This window comes from Oncorhynchus clarkii, chromosome 5 (assembly GCF_045791955.1).
Source record: "Oncorhynchus clarkii lewisi isolate Uvic-CL-2024 chromosome 5, UVic_Ocla_1.0, whole genome shotgun sequence".
Lineage (NCBI taxonomy): Eukaryota > Metazoa > Chordata > Actinopteri > Salmoniformes > Salmonidae > Oncorhynchus > Oncorhynchus clarkii.
Window position 1 is genome coordinate 36,628,405 of NC_092151.1, and position 20,714 is coordinate 36,649,118.

The 20,714-nt window shown below is 44.1% G+C and overlaps 1 protein-coding gene across 2 annotated transcripts in view; it reads right to left on the bottom strand.

Moving 5' to 3' along the window:
* Positions 1-216: 216 nt before the first annotated feature.
* The window catches only part of LOC139408746 (protein phosphatase Slingshot homolog 1-like), a 29,704-nt gene continuing 9,206 nt past the window's right edge, over positions 217-20,714 (bottom strand). For both annotated transcript variants that reach the window (XM_071153029.1, XM_071153030.1), the window contains 13 exons: positions 20,416-20,516; positions 15,192-15,256; positions 14,978-15,099; positions 14,811-14,879; positions 14,201-14,266; positions 13,524-13,718; positions 13,243-13,336; positions 12,877-13,005; positions 8,538-8,584; positions 8,158-8,304; positions 7,729-7,929; positions 5,110-5,746; positions 217-4,857 (listed from right to left, as the gene is read on the bottom strand). In XM_071153029.1, the coding sequence (XP_071009130.1) occupies positions 3,727-4,857; positions 5,110-5,746; positions 7,729-7,929; positions 8,158-8,304; positions 8,538-8,584; positions 12,877-13,005; positions 13,243-13,336; positions 13,524-13,718; positions 14,201-14,266; positions 14,811-14,879; positions 14,978-15,099; positions 15,192-15,256; positions 20,416-20,516 (3,004 nt within the window). In that variant the 3' untranslated portion in view covers positions 217-3,726. The remainder of the gene's footprint in view (positions 4,858-5,109; positions 5,747-7,728; positions 7,930-8,157; positions 8,305-8,537; positions 8,585-12,876; positions 13,006-13,242; positions 13,337-13,523; positions 13,719-14,200; positions 14,267-14,810; positions 14,880-14,977; positions 15,100-15,191; positions 15,257-20,415; positions 20,517-20,714) is intronic.

The window sequence follows — 20,714 nt, forward strand, 5'->3', positions numbered from 1 at the left end:
GTGAACCCTAAGATGCCTGGGAATGTATGTAGAAAACTTTGTTCTGTGCCCATTTGCACAAATAAACCCCTCAGACTTTGGTCTCAATAATAGAAAACAAAATAATAGCAATTGATGAGCCTGTCAAGCAAATACACGTGTGGGAGTGAGAGCTTGTGTGCTCCGTGTGTATCAAGATGTAGCTTTCGAGGGGCATCAGGATAATTATTTTGGGGGGGGGGGGGGGGCAGAGGGCAAGTGGCGTTTCCATGGATACACTCATTCACAATGACTCTGCAATGCCTGTGACGAGGTTAGGACAGACAGAACTAAGGCCAGGGTTAAGGCACTTAAGTAGAAATAGATATCTTTTTAAATAAAAAAAACAGTGCAGTAGCTTTAAGCATAGCATCAGTTGTGATGGACTAGTTCAAGACACTCCTTTTGACTGCACTTAAATCCTCCGTCATATGGCCTACTGTTCACTGCTATGAGCATGACGTAACACTGGGCACCACTGGCCAACCAAACAGATTCTACAATAATGTCATCACCACACCAGTGTCGTGAAATAAATATTTGAACCTTCGGGATCTAATTCCACTCTTTATAATATTATAGGGTCTTCTGTAACCCTTTTAATAACCTGCTATGTCAGAAGTTACATCATGCTTATAACAGCTACATGAAGGCATTATAACAGTGGGTTGGAATAAAGCGCAAACCCAAATGATATATGGTGACCTCAAGTGCTAGACATCAGATTGGCTGAACTATATTCAATAAAACATTTTTTACATTTTTTAAAAAGGGACAGGGGGCAGTTTTGTAGACAAATCTCAATTTAAAACACTACTACTTCCTATTCCATTCTAATAACTGTATTTCCTGTGAGGCAACCTCTTTAAAATTGAATACCTACCAGTGAACACAGGCAAATTCACCCAGTGCCTTAAGTGCAGTAACCTTAAGCAACCTTAAGTGCAAACACCACAAAGTGTTCACTGACCACAGAACCCAACCCATTAATGTGGCTTGTACCCAAATTAAATGCAAATTTGCTTTAACCAGTACCTCGGAGTAACAAACACTGACGATAGTTGCTAATATAAAAAATGCAGAGCCACTCATATGATTAAAGGGATAGCTCACCCAAATTACACAATGGTTTCCTTACCCTGTAAGCAGTCTATGCACAAGGTATGACAGCAATCCATTCTTTGGTTTAGTTACTCTGGCACCGTTTCTACATGCTAACATCTTAGCATTTGTGGCACAAATTCCATTCAAGTCAGGGGACCGATATTAGAATTTTCCGCGTTATCATGTCCAAATCATCCGAAAGTATCCAAAATTGATTGAGAAACTCAGTCACTTATAGATGTTTTAAACATGATGCGCAAGAAAATCGAATAAAAATGGGGCCCATGACTTGGAAACAGTGCTAGGGAAACGACACCATAGCATGGATTCCTGTCATACTTTGTCCATAGACTGCTTACAGGGTAAGGAAAACAATGTGTCATTTTGTAATTTGGGTGAACGAGTAATTTTCATGTTTCTTTGTTCAGGTATCAGGTATATTCACAAATCAAAAGCAATCTTGTCTACATATAGTATAGGCCATTGCGTCAGTGGCAACGACATATGTACAGCTCAATTGAAAAAAAGTCAATTGATCCCCTACTTTAAAAGAGCTACAGATGTTTTCCACTCATACACAGACAGCTTTCCCATCGTCACATAGCACTCCTGTCACAACCATGGTAATAAACTCCTGATGTATGCATGCGCCTGCACACACACACACACTGCCACCATCACACATATTATCCTTGCACACTCAACATGCCAAATGCATTAGTTTATAAACAGCCAAACAACTTTCAAAAGCATAATACCCTTTGGGGCAAAGTAAGTTTAGGCTGGCCACAAAGAAGTCAACTACCTGCATATTATGTGCCAGTTTATCAAATTAGAACCTGTACTAAATAAATACTCTAACTGATAAATATAGGGGTTAAGTTAAGGGAACATTGGTCAAACAGCATGCGGGAGGGCAGAGCTTCCAGTCAGACTTGGCCTGTCATACTGTGCTGCTGCTCTACACACAGCTTCGGAAGTTTCTCATGTCTGCTGTAAATAAACTAAAAATTGTAGTAGCTAGCTACTGATATTCTACAGACTGCAACAGAAAGCAGAACTGTAACCCCTTTCTGAGAAACTATGACGGTAGATAATCGTCTGTTCCTTCCAATGCCTCAACTTGTTTTTTGTCCCAACTTCCTTGTTTGGCTGTTAGTGTTGCCGTGCGAATGCAAAAGGCTGAGAAAAGCTGCTTCTTTCCCAAACAGATCCAGCTAAAGCCCATTACGCTGTGCTGCTAACATCACAGACACATTTGGAACTCCCAGGTCTGTGAAAGCAAAAACAAGCTGTTCAAACAAATGTGACGTATACAGTAGTTCTGCTTCAATGTATGGCAACGATTCCATTTTTTTTTTTGTTACAGTACAAATAAAGGGAGTCCAATGTTGCTCTGGCACAATGACAGTTGAATAAAGCCGGTTTCACAAAGCTCCTACACCTACTGTGCAATACCACAAATGTGTGTCAATAGGGAGGAGAATAAATAGAAGAGGAATGCCGTCAAAAAAAACGTGAACCTAATGCATTTGATTGCCTTTTGAGAGTGATGCAGAGATGATGGAAGAAAGATATGGTGTCAGACACAGTATGTCTGACTACAGCTGGTCTGGAGAAGAGGGGACAGAGCACTAATCAGTGGTAAAGTAGAGTAATACAGCATTGTGAAATCCAATCCCAAAACAATTTGAACTCTTTCAGTTGCCCACAAATCCTCTCAAACCATACAAGGATGATGATGAGTTCTCAATCAGATCATTGAACTACTGTACCTATTTCCTTTGCACAGCAGTGGGGAAATGCCAGCTGTGGCAAAAACTAAACAAATCCAACGTTTATATGCTCCCTCTAAACTGCTTCAAAGAAACAAACGAATCCAGGAGAGAATGGAAAACGGGACTTAGTCAATATTACTTCTCTTTCTGCGTTTCTTCCCATCATCCATAGCATTGCTCAAGAAGAGGCTGTAGCCGTGACGACGAGGACACGTTGTGTAACACTGTACGGCCATGAATAGCATATTGATCACTTTTCAAGACATTATTTCATGAAGTACCTCAAATGGAGGAGGGCTGGCTGAGCCAGTCATTGAGAAGAGAGGCAAGTCAACAAAGACAGTCATGGACTAAAATATTCTTGAGATGCTTGTGTTCCGACTGAGGTACACTGCGTCGCTTGAAGAGGCAGGAAGATGCTCATATGATGAAGTCGTTATTCGGTGACACAAAAACGCAAGAGGAAAATACAGTGAGGATTCAATATTCAACCGTCAGTCTGTTCAGGGGCACATGAGGAGATGTTGAACGAAGCGAAGCAGAGGCTCAGTTGCACACATTCATTGAGCTCCATTGAGAGTACCTTCTCCAACAGTATCTCTTATTTGGATTGATAAACAGACAGTACATGTATGTATAATAGGAATTGTGTTGTTATTTTTCTTTCTTCCAGCCAACATGCTGTTAATGTCTCGTGAGACAGAGGAATCTCCAGGCATGTCTCCAGGACACCTCTAGCAAACCTGGCAAACTTCATCCTCCTTCAAACCTGCTCCCTAAGTTCTGACTGCGGAATCTGTCTGGAGGAGACACACTGGAAACACAGTCAGCTCCTGGGGGTGGATGGGGGCTCAGAGGGTTTCTCTCTCCCTGGTGTGGAGGGGCAGGCTGGTGGCTCGGTGGAGAACAGCTGGGCCTGATCGTCAGCTAGGTCTGAGAGGTCATCGGTGGAGAAGGTGAGGCCTCCCAGCTTGGCCAGGGAGCTAGAGCGTTTGAGCAGGGAGGGGAAGGTCAGGCCGGCCAGCCTCATGCGGGTTTCTATCTCCTGGGTGCGCTGCCGGACCAGTCCTTGGTGTCCCCCGCGGTTGCTGTGGAGGCTGTCGCTGCTGGAGCTCCGGGTGAGGGTGGAGCCGTGGGGGGAGGACACGGGGGTCCAGGTCTGGGCGGAACCCTGGGGGTACGACACCGGGGTGGTGTTCATCTGGGGGTCTGCGGCTGTGACCATGCAGCTGGTAGTTGGAATGGGGGTTTCAGAATGCATCCCTACATCCCCCTCCATTTCCTCCACCGCCAAGTGCAGGTCCATCTGCTCAGCAAGCCCAGCCCCTGAGAGTAGACCCTCCATGGCCAGGCCTGAAAGCCTTTCCAGCTGTTCTGCCCTCTGCCTCACCAGCCCCATCCCCAGCTCAGGCCCCGTCCTCTGTAGCTCCACTCCACCACCAGGAGGCTGAAACTCCACCCCAGCAGGCTGCAACTCCACCCCTTTACTAGGAGACTGACCTGCTGGCCTCTCCCCGTCCAGGCTGAGCTTCATAAACGTGAGCTCCGTGATGGCTCCGGTCCCAACCTCCCTGCCTGGCCTTGGCTCCTGTTCTTCCTCCTCCTCCTCATCCTCCTGCAGCTCGTCCATGTCCTCCGTCTCCAAGGAGCAGTGTCGGTCTCGGGGCAGCTCCTCGCAGCTCATGGGCGACACCAGCCGCTGGCGGTAGGCCTCCAGGCGGGCAATGGTGGCAGGTAGGGTGCAGGGGGAGTGGGGGGCAGGGGTGTTGGTGAAGTGGGTGCCAGGGGGGTCTATGGAGATGGTGGGGACCACCCCGCAGTGACGTGTGGGGTTAAGGCGGTGGGTGCGGCCTCCTGCTGGGCGCTCACAGCGCCGCCCTGGTGGCAGACGCAGGCAGTCTTTACACGACTGGTAGGAGGGCTTGACTTTGTATGGGTTTCCTGTGCTAGCACTGTCCTAAACAGAAGAAAGAGAGAGAGGGAGGGAATGCATGGTCAGACAGAGGTCTCGAAGCTAATAAAACACCCGATATTATGACACCTATAAGATGCTGGTCCCTGAAATTAATGGGATCGAATAATGACAGAAAAATTAGGCATTACAAGGCATTACAATAACCTTAACCCCAAACAAGTTCAAGTCAAAATTAACCCAACTTTTACACCCCCATTTGTATAGATACAGGTAGCTATTGACTGCCCCACTTACGTCGAAGGTAGCGGGGCAGCTGCGCTTGGCAGCCAGGCGGTTACTGTTGTTGGCGTTCTCGTTGTTAAAGCGGTTCATGTTGACCTGCTCCTTCCTCTCTTCGTCCTCTCTCGCTCCCTCTCCTCCTGCAGCAGTCCAAGCCAGGGCGGCCATCTCTGCCTCCTCCTTCTGCGCCTCCTCCTCGTCCTCCTCCTCCACCGTGCTGAACTCCAGCCTCAGCCTCATGTCCTCCAGGGGCTCCAGGCGGCCCCCACAGGTCTGGGCGGCGGTGCCTTCCCCGGGCAGAGCCAGCTGGGCCATGGGGAAGCCCTCGTCCTCCAGAAGGGCATCCCTCTCCACATCCTCGATCTCAATAAACACCCTCTCCATGCCCAGCAGGGGAGGACCACGCACTGGGGTGGAGGGCTCGCTGTCTAGGGCCGTGTCCGACAGCCGTCTGAAGTAGTAGTTGTAGTTGAGGGGGTCCAAGGGCTCCACCTCCAGGCCCAAGCTCCGGCAGGGGGAGGCTCTGCAGCCCTCTCCTCCCCAGGCCTCACCCTCCACGGGAGTCTCCTCTCCACCACAGCACTGGCCAGACGCCTCATCTGGGATGTCCTCCCCTCCCTCGGGCCTCCACAGCTTGTTGTGGCGCTGCTTACTGGGGGACAGGGGGGGCGGGGTTAGAATGACAATGTGTACAGAGCATATGTATTGTATACAGACAGACATCATAGACATAATGAGATGCTTAGCCACTAATAAACTTTGTGGCCATTATCTGCAGTCTCTCTACCAAGCTAATAATACACGAATAACCTTACAGATTGCTTAACTTAGCTGACCCCGTCTAAACAGCTACGGTGGTAATTTAACGGTCACATTTGATCTGATCTCTATGCAGCGAGTTAGGTAGAATACCTCATGACTGCAGTGGAGTGAGAATGTAAATTAATGGTAGAGACAAGGCACAGCTGGTTACACAGTGCCTTCGGGAAGTATTCATACCCCTTGACTTTTTACACATTTTGTGTTACAGCCTGAATTCCAAATAGATTTCCCCCCCTCGCCCATTTACGCACAATTCCTCATGACAGTGAAAACATGTTTAGATATCTTTTCAAATGTATTGAAAATGAAATACGGAAATATCTCATTTACACAAGTATTCACACCCCTGAGTCAATACATGTTAGCGTCACCTTTGGCAGCGATTACAGCTGTCTTTCTGGGTAAGTCTCGAAGAGCTTTGCACACCTGGATTGTACAATATTTGCACATTATTTTTTTTAAATCATTCAAGCTCTGTCAATTTGGTTGTCATCGCTAGACAGCCATTTTCAAATCTTGCCATAGATTTACAAGCCGATTTAAGTCTAAATTGTAACTCCGCCACTCAGGAACATTCAATGTAGCCTTGGTAAGCAACTCCAGCTTAGATTTGGCCTTGTGTTTTAGGTTATTCTCCTACTGAAAGGTGAATACAATAACATGATGCAGCCACCATTATGATTGAAAATATGGAGAGTGGTACTCAGTAATGTGTTGTATTGGATTGACCCCAAACATAACACTTTGTATTCAAGACAAAAAGTTAGTTGCAGTATTACTTTAGTGCCTTGTTGCAAACCGGATGGATTCTGCACAGGCTTCAAGGTCAAGGTCTATTCAAGGTCTGCTTTTTTTTATACCCATCTACCAATAGGTGTCCTTCTTTGCGAGGCATTGTAAAACCTCGCTGGTCTTTGTGGTTGAATCTGCGCTTGAAATTCACCGCTCGTCTGACGGACCGGACCGTACAGATAATTGTATTTGTGGTGTACAGAGATGAGGTCATTCAAAAAAAATCATGTTTAACACTTATTGCACAGAGTCCATGCAAATTATTATGTGACTTGTTAAGCACGCAATCTCAATTAAATACATTTTAATTTCAGCCTGTAACACAACAAAATGTGGGAAAAGTCAAGGGGTACTTTCTGAAGGACCCGTATACCTGAACAGACCTACATACCGTAAAACTTAAATTAAAACGCTGAGTCGCAAATAGCCGACTGTCCCTTTTAATAGCCGGGCCTCTGCACACATTTCAGCAAATAAACGGTTATTTCAAATAAACGCTGGGTCTATGTGAATTGTTTACTAGTAAACTTCCGTACCGTAAAGATTGCGCGAAACACGATAAAGGAGACCAACATCATTGCCATGGATGAGACAGCAGTGTCACTCAACGAGTGAGAATGGTGCTAAAGTACGAAATTAGGTTGTATGTATTTATTCTTAATGTGTGTATAGTTATTCATGTAAATTCAGCATAAATCCATAGGAAATATATTGTATTTAATATTTACATATAATAACTATGATGACATGCAGCCTAGTCTTCGCAAGTCTGATCTGTGATGGATCTGTTATTATAAGGTTTATACTGGTCATATTTTGTCACAAACAAATGTGGTAGTCTTTTCAACATTTTCTTGAGCAAAAGCTGTGTGCATTAAGGAAATACACGCCTGGCTCAAATAGAAGCCTGTCTCTAATAAGCGGTGGTTGTGTGTGATTGAAGCAAATAAACACCTGGGCTATTAATTTAACTTTTACAGTATACCTGTATAGTGCCCCAGTCTACCCTGACTGACTCACCTAGCGTCCAGGATGCCCTCATACTCGGCCAGCTGCCTCATGAAACCAGCGTTGGGCCGAGCGATGCTCCTCTTCTGCTTCACAAAGTTGTAGGCCTTCTCCAGAGTCCAGCCATACTCCTTCATGGCATACGCTATGACCGTGGAGGCTGACCGGCTCACACCCATCTTACAGTGGACTAGACACTTAGACTGGTTCTTCCTGTGGGGAAATAATATGTTTTACATTAAAACCCTGCTCATTTAGAAGATGTCTTATCCATAGTTACTAGGCCGTCCACATAGCTTATAGAATAACTTCGGCCAAGACAGAGGCACTAGCCACTATTTAATAGACTATATTGCCTTTACTGATGTTCTGTGGTGAATACTTCACATGTTAGCCGTTCAAGGAGTAGGGTTCAGTTTGTTTTGAGAAGTAGGCACTCACTTGGCTCGGACAATGAAGTTGTAGGTCTCGTTCCAGTGGGCCAGCAGGTCTGTGGCCTCCTCGTCGTACACCCGGATGTTGTGGTAGGTGAACATGCCCGGGAAGAAGTTGTCTATCTCCCTGGTCACGTTGAGGATGTGGCCCACACTGCATCAAGAAGAAAAAACATGTCAGTCTTTAGTTCAGTGGTGCTAGCGATGTTCTAACAACAGACCTTTTTGTATTGGTAGGTCTTTTGAAGGAGAGATTCAACAATGACCTGACAGACATGTATTGTCCTTGAGAATACAGAATAATACAACGCTATGTTTGTGAGCCAGGGCTGGTGGTTAGGGAGCAGTTCTAGACATAGCTTTAGTGTTTGTGAGACGCCCACTCACCCACAGTCCCGTAGTTCCTCTAGATTGGAGGCATTCCACTCAGAGCCCTAGAGAAGAAACAAACAAAGGAATGCACATCAAGACAACTTAGTCAGGTTACAGGGGTGAAATGAACTGTAACTACACCAGGGTTACAGTGAGAGGTGTGGCAGGAGTTCAGAGGTTAGCGAGGAGGACGGCAAGTTACATTTGAGTCATTTAGCAGAGTCATCCAGAGTGACTTACAGGAGCAATTAGGGTTTAGTACCTTGCTCAACGGCACATAAGCAGATTTTTCACAGTCTGCTCGGGATTCGAACCAGCGATCTTTCGGTTACTGGCCCAACGCTCTTAACCGCTAGGCTACCTGCTGCCCTAAGGGCCTCTCTTTTGTACCTACATGTACAGATAAACCATTCGATACGAAAGTAGATCTGTTTAAATTATTTTGTAAGATTAAACTTAAGCATGTGTTTTCGCAAAGCACTGTTTCGGGCCTAGAAACACATCAAAGAACTGGTACCCATTTTAAGCCCAATAGCAAATTCTGTCCTATGGTTAACAACTCCTCGATTAATACCTATTGTAGGTTAGTCGAACAAGAAGCCATGTCAGTATATAGGAGACAAACAAACCACATTCAGAATAATCTCACTAGAACAGAAGAACAGGCACTTAATTAATGAAAGATTCCTCTTTGGTTATTAAACCTGTGGATAAGGGGGGTGCTGTGGTTGTTTTAGACTATGAAAAATAGAAAGAAAAAATTCAGAGACAACTGATCAATGAACATTTCTATAGAAAACTGAGTGTTGATCCCACACAGGTGTTCCAAAATGATATACAGTGCCTTGCGAAAGTATTCGGCCCCCTTGAACTTTGCGACCTTTTGCCACATTTCAGGCTTCAAACATAAAGATATAAAACTGTATTTTTTTGTGAAGAATCAACAACAAGTGGGACACAATCATGAAGTGGAACGACATTTATTGGATATTTCAAACTTTTTTAACAAATCAAAAACTGAAAAATTGGGCGTGCAAAATTATTCAGCCCCTTTACTTTCAGTGCAGCAAACTCTCTCCAGAAGTTCAGTGAGGATCTCTGAATGATCCAATGTTGACCTAAATGACTAATGATGATAAATACAATCCACCTGTGTGTAATCAAGTCTCCGTATAAATGCACCTGCACTGTGATAGTCTCAGAGGTCCGTTAAAAGCGCAGAGAGCATCATGAAGAACAAGGAACACACCAGGCAGGTCCGAGATACTGTTGTGAAGAAGTTTAAAGCCGGATTTGGATACAAAAAGATTTCCCAAGCTTTAAACATCCCAAGGAGCACTGTGCAAGCGATAATATTGAAATGGAAGGAGTATCAGACCACTGCAAATCTACCAAGACCTGGCCGTCCCAGCTTTCAGCTCATACAAGGAGAAGACTGATCAGAGATGCAGCCAAGAGGCCCATGATCACTCTGGATGAACTGCAGAGATCTACAGCTGAGGTGGGAGACTCTGTCCATAGGACAACAATCAGTCGTATATTGCACAAATCTGGCCTTTATGGAAGAGTGGCAAGAAGAAAGCCATTTCTTAAAGATATCCATAAAAAGTGTTGTTTAAAGTTTGCCACAAGCCACCTGGGAGACACACCAAACATGTGGAGGAAGGTGCTCTGGTCAGATGAAACCAAAATTGAACTTTTTGGCAACAATGCAAAACATTATGTTTGGCGTAAAAGCAACACAGCTCATCACCCTGAACACACCATCCCCACTGTCAAACATGGTGGTGGCAGCATCATGGTTTGGGCCTGCTTTTCTTCAGCAGGGACAGGGAAGATGGTTAAAATTGATGGGAAGATGGATGGAGCCAAATACAGGACCATTCTGGAAGAAAACCTGATGGAGTCTGCAAAAGACCTGAGACTGGGACGGAGATTTGTCTTCCAACAAGACAATGATCCAAAACATAAAGCAAAATCTACAATGGAATTGTTCAAAAATAAACATATCCAGGTGTTAGAATGGCCAAGTCAAAGTCCAGACCTGAATCCAATCGAGAATCTGTGGAAAGAACTGAAAACTGCTGCTCACAAATGCTCTCCATCCAACCTCACTGAGCTCGAGCTGTTTTGCAAGGAGGAATGGGAAAAAATGTCAGTCTCTCGATGTGCAAAACTGATAGAGACATACCCCAAGCGACTTACAGCTGTAATCGCAGCAAAAGGTGGCGCTACAAAGTATTAACTTAAGGGGGCTGAATAATTTTGCACGCCCAATTTTTCAGTTTTTGATATGTTAAAAAAGTTTGAAATATCCAATAAATGTCGTTCCACTTCATGATTGTGTCCCACTTGTTGTTGATTCTTCACAAAAAAATACAGTTTTATATCTTTATGTTTGAAGCCTGAAATGTGGCAAAATGTCGCAAAGTTCAAGGGGGCCGAATACTTTCGCAAGGCACTGTATGCTCTAATCTGGGGCCCTATTAAACCACCTCATCTCAAAACCGGAATATGAATATCTTTGCTGCAAATGTGCCATACGTTCATGCTTGTACATTTTACCGAAATTACACAAACCTAAAACACAACAAGGCAACTATCCAGGCAGACCAGTGGTTGCAGGAATAGGCTCAATGCTAGAGCCGTTGTCGAACTTTGTAGACATTTTTATTAAAACTCATGTGCAAGCATTGCCATTATATGGAAAATACTCTATAGACTCCATAAACAAGATCTCACCATTAACGGGTTTAACAAATAACTATTTTGGTCACATTAGATGTCGAGAGTCTATATACCAACATTCCCAATGTGGGGTGGCGGGCAGCCCTAGCTCACTATTTGGGAGACAGAGATACTCTCGAATATCCACCAACTAAATGTATTTTAGAGCTGAATATGTTTTGACGTATAACTATTTCAGGTTTGATGGTGAATACTACCTCCAAACGAATGGAACATCTATGGGCTCCACATTCGCTCCGAGCTATGCTAACCTCTATGTGGGTCTTCTTGAAGAACGTTTTGTTAATAAAGAAAATGAAAATCCATTTTTGAATAAAGTCCTGAAGTGGTATCGATATATTGACGACATTTTTTGCATATGGGAAGGAACTGAAAAAGAGCTGTCAGATTTTAATGGCACTCCTCAATGACATATACCCCAATCTCAAATTCACTATTGAATATGATACTCGGCGTGTTCATTACCTCGATATGTGGATTGAGAAATCAAATGGAACCCTGTTTACTACTCTGTATCACAACCACATATACTTTGAACTCGCGAAAAGTGGGAGATGCGGTCAAGAAACCCTGGCATATTTTAATCATCGGACCCAGCTAGGCCGGCTGAATTTTAAAATATCCACCACTTATTGTCTATAGGTGAGGTCGCAATTTACACGATAATTTGGTTCATGCCAACTGTCAGCCACAAAAGAAAATCAGCCAGGCTCTTTTACGCCCTCTACCAAATGGTAGCTATAAATGCAGAGGATGCGCACAGTGCAACAATAATGATGAAGTGTGAATATTTCTGCCACCCACATACAGGAAAACGGTTCAAAATAAATGACATTATTACGTGTTCCACCACCCATGTTATTTACATTATTAAATGTCCATGTGGGCTCTGCTATGTAGGTAAAACCTCTTGTTCTCTCAAACAGAGAATCACTGAACATAAAAGTTAGATCAGGAGAAAGGACAGGAATTATCCAGTCGCAGTACATTTTAATGACCTAAAGCAGGACATTTCTACCTTTAGATTTTGTGGCATAGAGAAAGTTAAGATATCAGACAGGGGAGGTGATATTAATAATACTCTGAATAAATGAGAATGTTTTGGGATTTTCACCCTCCAGACATTATTTCCTAAAGGACTTAATTATGAAATGCCTATGAATGTTATGTTGTGAATTTGAACATTAATTATGCCCCTATTTAAGATTACTCTGATGTTTTTCGTACAATGTACCCAATGATTAATGAAAACTTGCTCGGTAGATCTATGTCCTCATTGTGGTTTTACAGACGTGTTTAATATATCTTATTTACACACTTTATTTGAATATTTATGAAATGCATACATATTGTTATATTTGGTAGCACTTATTTGTTTTTTCCTTCGCCTCCAACCCCTTTCCATGCGTGGAACTGATGTGGGTGTGGCTAGGTCTACATAAGGGTGCTATTTTTTTTCCTTAAACCCTCAAAAGCTCTGACGAAGGCTGTGAGGCCGATAAGTAAGCTTATTAAAAATCAGTGATACTATCAAGAGCAGTGTGCAGTTTCCTTTTTTCCTTCATGGATACAAAGAGACCATTAGGATGTCAAGAAAGGTTCTTACCAAGTAGAGGTGGTCGAAGATGAGTGTGGCTTTGTCCATCTGACCCAGGATCAGTAGCATCTCATTGTCGATGAACTCTTTGTACTCCTTCAGGTTACAGCTCATATGCTGCTCCAGCTCCACACGGATCTGGTGGGGACATATCAGGTATTAGGTTGCACCATGGTACTATACCATACACATAAGTGAAGTTGGGAGGAACTATGTACAAAAAGTGCTATAATTTCTTAACGGTTCACCCGACATGGATGAAAATACCCTCAAATGAAAGATGACAGTCTGCACTTTAACCTCAGTCATTGTATAATTTCAGAGCCTAAACAACAACATGTGTCACCGCCCCAATACGTTTGGGGCTCACAATACCTCCTTGGAAGTGACATTCTCCAGGTCACGGAACATCATGATGGTGCGTAGTTTGGCTTTGATTGCACACTCGGTTCTCTCGCTCTCCGTTGGCCTGTTCAACATGCGTCAATACATTAAGACAATTATGAATGTAACCAGCACATTTCATTTCAACAGAAAAGGCCCGGTTAACACCATAATGGACATACAGTACCTTCTGAGATTGGTAATGAACTGGAAATGAATCATACTAAAGTCAACTGAAGTGAACTTTGCCAATCGGATGAGCGAGGTCTTACCGATCGACGAACATGGCAGGTGAGTCGGGCCGCGTGGTCTCCAGGTCGGTCATAGCGTTCCACTCGTTGATGCAGCTCTGCTCGGAGGTGATACAGCTCTCATAGAAGCCCATCCAGGTGAGGGCCATGCCCCCGGGGAAGTAGTTGTACCTGCGAGACACCTCGCATGCCTTATGGAGGATCTGCAGGGCAGACCTGAAGACACGCCGGTAGCAGAAGCTCTCAGTCATAATACAGGCTCACAACAGCAACTGGTCAGTAGCTATTCCACTGATCTAATGACATGGAGAGTCAGCCTTTGGATCATAAATGTTTAATGACGGCAGGAAATTCAGAGCACATTATTAAGGCTGCTTGTCAGATCCATAGCAAAATATGAATCTGTTAAGAATGAAAGCAAATTGTAACGTCTATTTCCCAGTAGATGCTGCATGGACACTGTCAGCGTTTTTTTTTCAGCATCGCAGTGTTACCAGCCTGAATAATTCCACTAGTAGTTTATGATTTTCATTCCATTGATTGTTGATATTAAAATGAAACCAACACCACAAGCCCAAGGTGGTAAAGTACAGTCCACAGACAGTCACTATGGTTTCAGGAAATATAAGGTCACCAGACAATGATATTCTGAAGTACCTAAACACAGTAGAAATTAAAAACACAAAACAGATACTTACCACATGGCCTGCACAGAAACAGGCTTGAAGACATGCGATCGTCCTCCTGTGTTCACACTAAATCCTCTGAGGAGAGAGAAGATGGGAGGATGAAGGATTAGGTTGGGTTCATGGACAGAGAGAGGGAGATAGAGTGGTTTGAAAACACAAACAGGGGCTGAGCTATAGTGGCTCGGGGTGCTATTCAGGAAACAAACCAATGGAACATTCCTCCAGCATAGAGAGAGGGATGACTTTAACAGCTCAGCAAGAGCTCATCTGCCACATGGAGGGATGAAAATGGCTGTAGTTCACTGTACTGCCCACTGGAGGGCAAAGTAACTCATTCTGCGTCCCTTACAGGGCTGAGCCGTTTGAACGAGCAGAGATACTTCATGGTTGACTGTGTGAATCCAGCTTGGTTGTCTGTGGGATGTACTGCGTGTGACACATACCGTACCTTTGTGGAAAGTTCCATGTGGGGGGCAACTCTACTGACAGCCACGTTATAGAGGAAAAATGTCCTTTCTATGCCTGTGATGTGGTTGCCCCACCTAGATATCTGAAGATGTAAGTCTCTCTGGATAAGAGCGGCTGCTAAATGACTAAAATGTAAAATAGCAGCACTTACCCATCTCCATCCAAATGGATCTTCGTATCGCTCCAGAGCGGTAGCACCATCCCGATAGAGCAGCTTTTACTGGGAATAATACAACAGAATCAACCATTTCTCTAAGACAACAACAAACCACATTGTAGTCTATCACTGCTGGCTGAGGAGGAAAGACAGGTGGGTACCTGTCCTTATCGGTGAAGTCCATCCCTAGCAGGATATTCTCCTCGGTGTCCTGGCGACCACTGGTGTAGACAACAACCATGTACCGCACGCGGTCAGACCAACCGCTCTCTAACCGTACAGCCTGGGTTACAGCAGGAGGAATAGGTTGCACTGTGTAGCATCTGTGCGTCAATCAATATGGATGGTAAGTACATTTGTTAGGGTTTGACTCACCAGTTTAATGCGGTCCTCAGAGCGGAGGGCGTTAATCATGACCTGCAGGTGTTGCGGTAAGTCACCTAGGAGAGAAGAGAACCACATACCATCATCCAACTGCTTCAGGTGGTGTGTCCCGATCAATCAAACCGATCAACCCATCAGCCATATCTTGTAGAACTATTTCCAGCTCAGCTATCCAGGCTCCTATTTAGATGGCCTCCTGCAGGTTGATCCAATTCCAACCACAGCAACACACGTCTGTACAGAAGTTACACACGGCAAAGCCTGAACATCGCATGACGGGACATGAAAATAATTGGGAACGGTGTACCAGAACATCTAATCTCAAGTACAACCCGATTCAGGAAACTGGACGTAAGTCACGACTTAACAGGAGAGCCGTTTGAACGTGGTGTATCGGAGGATGGCTTTCAACCTTTGTCTCTCCCGAGCCGGTACGGGAGTTGTAGCGATGAGACAAGATAGTAGCTACTAACAATTGGATCCCACGAAAAAGGGGGTGAAAAACAAACAAAAAAACATTATATACATTCGTAACAACTTAACCATTAGGACACTGCTTGACCCTTCAGAAGACACAGCTGTTAAAAAATGGCGGACGGAAGACAGGGTGGTGCGGCAGGTGCCGCTTCTCATTCGAATGCTGTAATTTTATCTAAACCATCAGGTGTACGCCGATCCCAGCTAAGTAACTCATGCAAAGAGTTAAAGCGCAATTATGTGTTTTATCTCCAGTACTCTGCCATGATTGTCAGTTATGTAGCTGCTCTACTGATAATCTCAGTGCGTCCTTGCTGGGATGACACAATCAGTCTACTACCGGAGAATATCAACACCAAACACATTGGTTCACCGTTCCACGGGAGCGGACAGTACACAGCATACCATAATGTTCTGAATAATGGCCAAGTCTACCTCGCTCCTTATTCTACTGAACCGCTTAGGCGTAACAAACACAAGTCCAACATTTATCGGAAACTGTTAAACTACCTGTTCACGACCCTCCTGCTCTCCGGGGATGTACAACTCAATCCTGGGCCCAATATCACCGAGCCAGTGATACGCACCGGAGTGGAGAGCGGTGGATGTCCTCGTCCACTGGTCGTCGCCGCTGTGGAGGTGGGTGAGTGCTATGGTCCTATGGTTTCTCTCGACTCACCCGGCTCCAGGATAGATTTTGACTCTTCAAACATACCAGAGTCGTTATATGCGATCTCTGACTCTGTTTCTGATACGCAAGCTATTTTAATTAGTTCCCCGCATCCAGTGCAGGCGGGAGGGATTGTTAATTGCGCTACCGAACTGCCCCTAATCAAAACGAAACAAAACGGCCTAAACCCAGCCGTCAGAAAACACAGAAAATTTAACTTTTTTCAATGTGTCAATCACTCTCGAGTCATCTGGGACCCACGAGCTAAGCCCAAGGGACTATTAGGGGGGCACTTGAACATTCGTAGTGTCATTCCAAAAAGTGATCAAATTCAACATCTACTCACAGACTCCAACCTTGACTTTCTCTGCCTCTCAGAGACATGGCTCCATAAACACTCTCCATATGCTGCTTTGATTGTGCCTGGCTACAATGTTTTCAGGAGAGACAGGATTGAAGGAAGAGGAGGGGGTGTGATGATTTACATTAAAGAACATATCCGATGTAAACAAATTGAGTGGTCATGTGATAATGAACTAGAATGTATCGGCCTGAACGTTACACTGTCTCCCCAAATGTCTTTTACCCTCATTGGAATGTATAGGCCACCTTCCACCAAAAGTGTGTTTTTTGATCAGTTTAATACCATGCTTAGGGAATGTAATTTTGGGAAAGAGGTCATCTTAATGGGAGATTTTAACATTAATTATGAAGACAAGTGTTGTAGGAAAACCCTCAAACAAATCACTAATACCTTTGACCTTACACAGCTAGTTAAAGGGCCAACCAGGGTGACTTGTTACTCTAAAACACAGATTGATTTGGTGTTCAGTAATAAACCAGAGAGAGTGACTAAATCATTCAATATGGTTACTGGGCTGTCTGATCATAATCTGACACTTATAGCCAGAAAGCTGTCTAAGAGCAGGTTTAACCTCTCTACTGTTAGAAAGCCGGATCAACTCAGAATACCTAAGAGTGAATTAAACTATTTTGAAAAAGCAATTAAGGGAATAAACTGGAATGATCTCTTGTCCTATACAGACGTGGAAGCTGATAGTCAGGTTGTTCTATCCACAATCCAGACTACAATAAATGGCTTCCTAAAGAAAATCAAATCCAAACCTGGCCAAAAGAGCACTCTTACTTGGCTAAATGGAGAAATCTGGAAATTGATGAAAGAACGAGATTATGCTCTAAAAATAGCCCTAAAATCTAAATTAGAGCATGACAGACGTAGGTTTACCATGTTGAGAAATAAGGTGATGAAAGAAATCAGACAGGCCAAGGCAAACTTCTTTATTAACATAATTGGTGAAGCAAAGGGAAATTCTAAATTGATATGGGAGAATCTAAAAAAGTTAACAGGGAAAGACCATAGTAACACTGCAAAAAGACTAGAAATCATGGTGAATAACAATCTAACACAGGATGCAGTCGAAATAGCAATAGCCTTCAATTCCTACTTTATTGACTCTGTCAGGGCACTGACACAGAACCCCTCCACTTGTTTCCTGGGCCCAGTGCTAGTGAATGACACTCAACCTGTCTTCATCATAAGGGAGGTTTCTGAGTCAAAGGTGAACAAGGTGATTAGCTCACTAAAGAACTCTAAAGCCAAAGATGTGTTTGGGATGGACTCTACCTTTCTTAAAAACTACAAAGAGTCACTCATTGGCCCCATTACTAAGGTCACCAACACATCTATTGGTCTCGGTGTGTTTCCAAGGGTATGGAAGTCGGCCATAATAACGGCCATCTTTAAATCAGGCGACCCTGCTGACGTGAGTAACTACAGGCCCATTAGTATACTACCTGTGGTGTCAAAGGTTGTTGAAAAGTGTGTAGCAGAACAACTGATTGCCCACCTCAACAACAGCCCCTTCACATTACACTCCATGCAGTTTGGCTTCAGAGCGAAACACTCCACAGAAACGGCCAACTGCTTTCTTCTGGAAAATGTGAAGTCCAAGATGGACAAAGGGGGTGTTGTGGGGGCTGTGTTTCTGGACCTAAGGAAGGCTTTTGATACTGTTAACCATGAGATTCTCATCACAAAATTGTCCAAGTTCAACTTTTCCCCTGATGCCTTGAGATGGTTGAAATCATACCTTGAAGGCAGAACTCAGTGTGTCAGAGTGAGCAATGAGCTGTCGCCCACCCGTAGCTATGATGTGGGCGTGCCCCAAGGGTCAATACTGGGGCCCCTCCTGTTCAGCCTGTACATTAATGATCTGCCTTCTGTCTGTACTGGGTCTGAAGTTCAAATGTATGCAGATGATACAGTGATATATGTGCATGCAAAGAGCAAACAACAAGCTGCACAAGAACTCACTACTGTAATGGTCAGGTTACAAAGTGGCTCAGTGACTCGTGTTTGCATCTCAATGTGAAAAAAACTGTTTGCATGTTCTTCACAAAGAGGGCAACAGATGCTACTGAGCCAGATGTCTATGTGTCAGGGGAGAAGCTCCAGGTGGTATCCGATTTTAAGTACCTTGGCATCATACTTGATTCCAACCTCTCTTTTAAAAAGCATGTGAAAAAAGTAATTCAAATAACCAAATTCAACCTAGCTAATTTCCGATTTATACGAAATTGTTTGACTACAGAGGTAGCAAAACTGTACTTCGAAACTATGATACTCCCCCACTTAACATACTGCTTGACTAGTTGGGCCCAAGCTTGCTGTACAACATTAAAACCTATTCAGTCTGTCTACAAACAGGCTCTCAAAGTGCTTGATAGGAAGCCCAATAGCCATCATCATTGTCACATTCTTAGAAAGCATGAGCTCTTGAGTTGGGAAAATCTTGTGCAATACACCGACGCATGTCTTGTATTCAAGATCCTTAATGGCCTGGCTCCCCCTCCACTCAATATTTTTGTTAAACAGAAAACCCAGACATATGGCAGCAGATCCACAAGGTCTGCCATGAGAGGTGACTGTATAGTTCCCCTAAGGAAAAGCACCTTTAGTAAATCTGCATTCTCTGTGAGAGCTTCCCATGTCTGGAATACACTGCCATCAGACACACATAACTGCACCACATATCACACTTTCACAAAATGCTTGAAGACATGGCTAAAGGTCAATCAGATTTGTGAACATGGTCCCTAGCTGTGTGTTGCCGCTTTCCATGTTGTCTGTTGTCTGTAGCTTGTGAGGTGTGGAAACACTTTGTTGCTTTTATGAATTTTGTCTTGCTGCTTTTTGTTTTATGTTGCTCTGTCTGTATGCTATGTCTTGCTTGTCCTATGTTGCTATGTCTTGCTTGTTCTATGCTGCTATTGTCTATATTGTAATTGTTTTTAATAACCTGCCCAGGGACTGCGGTTGAAAATTAGCCGGCTGGCTAAAACCGGCACTTTTACTGAAACGTTGATTAATGTGCACTGTCCCTGTAAAAATAAAAATAAACTCAAACTCAAACTCAAACCCTTGGCTAAACTGATACAAACATGCAGAAACAGTCAGTCATATGCGTAAACACACAGACAAACCCAAGGTTTATAAGAGCTAAGCATGGACTTGAACGCCTGGTGATGTAATCAAGGAATCTGGAATGCTCCTCACATTGATCTTGTGTTTAACCTGCGTATCATAGGGGAGGAGAGGGGAGGGGTGTGTTTGGACTTCAAAATGAAGGGCTAGCACTCCCCAATCGAACAAATGTCAACAACAACCCTGCTATGAGACATGCTGTATCAGGCACACATATGCCTACGGGTGCATACACACCACCGAGGTAACATCAGCTGCACTGCGGGTTGGTTAGTCCAGCTAGGTGAGTTTATGTAACATCTTGATGGGAAAATCAAACAAGCAGGATCTAGAAAACCAGATCTACAAAGCCCCTTTACTGCTAAAAGCAATACCTGCCTTGAGGGCACTCAATCAAAGGCCAGGTAATCATTCAGTGAACATGGGTTAAACACAGGCTCAACCACAAAAGCCAACCCAACCTCAGCAAATATGACCTTTTCTTTGCATGGAGCTTTAGCAGTGGCATTGTCACGATTCACTGAACAACAGGCTCAGTGTGTGTCAAGAGTGTTTGTAGTTACCTGCGAGTTTGTGGTGTGTGGGTGTCTTGGGTCCCTGTGCATTGGTGCCCTGCTGCAGGAAAAGGGCAGCTCCTTTGACCATGAAGAAGCTCTCGCTGAGGCTGTAACACAGACAGGCAGACAGGGAAACACACACAGGCAGACAGGGAAACAGGGTTTACAGACGTCTCAGACTGCATCAGTATCTAGTGGTTTGATGATGTAACACAGAGAATGGGGAAGCATTCATTTGAGAAGTGAAAGAAAGAGCACATACTGTACTGTAAGTAGGCAACAGATCATCAGAAAACACTATTTAG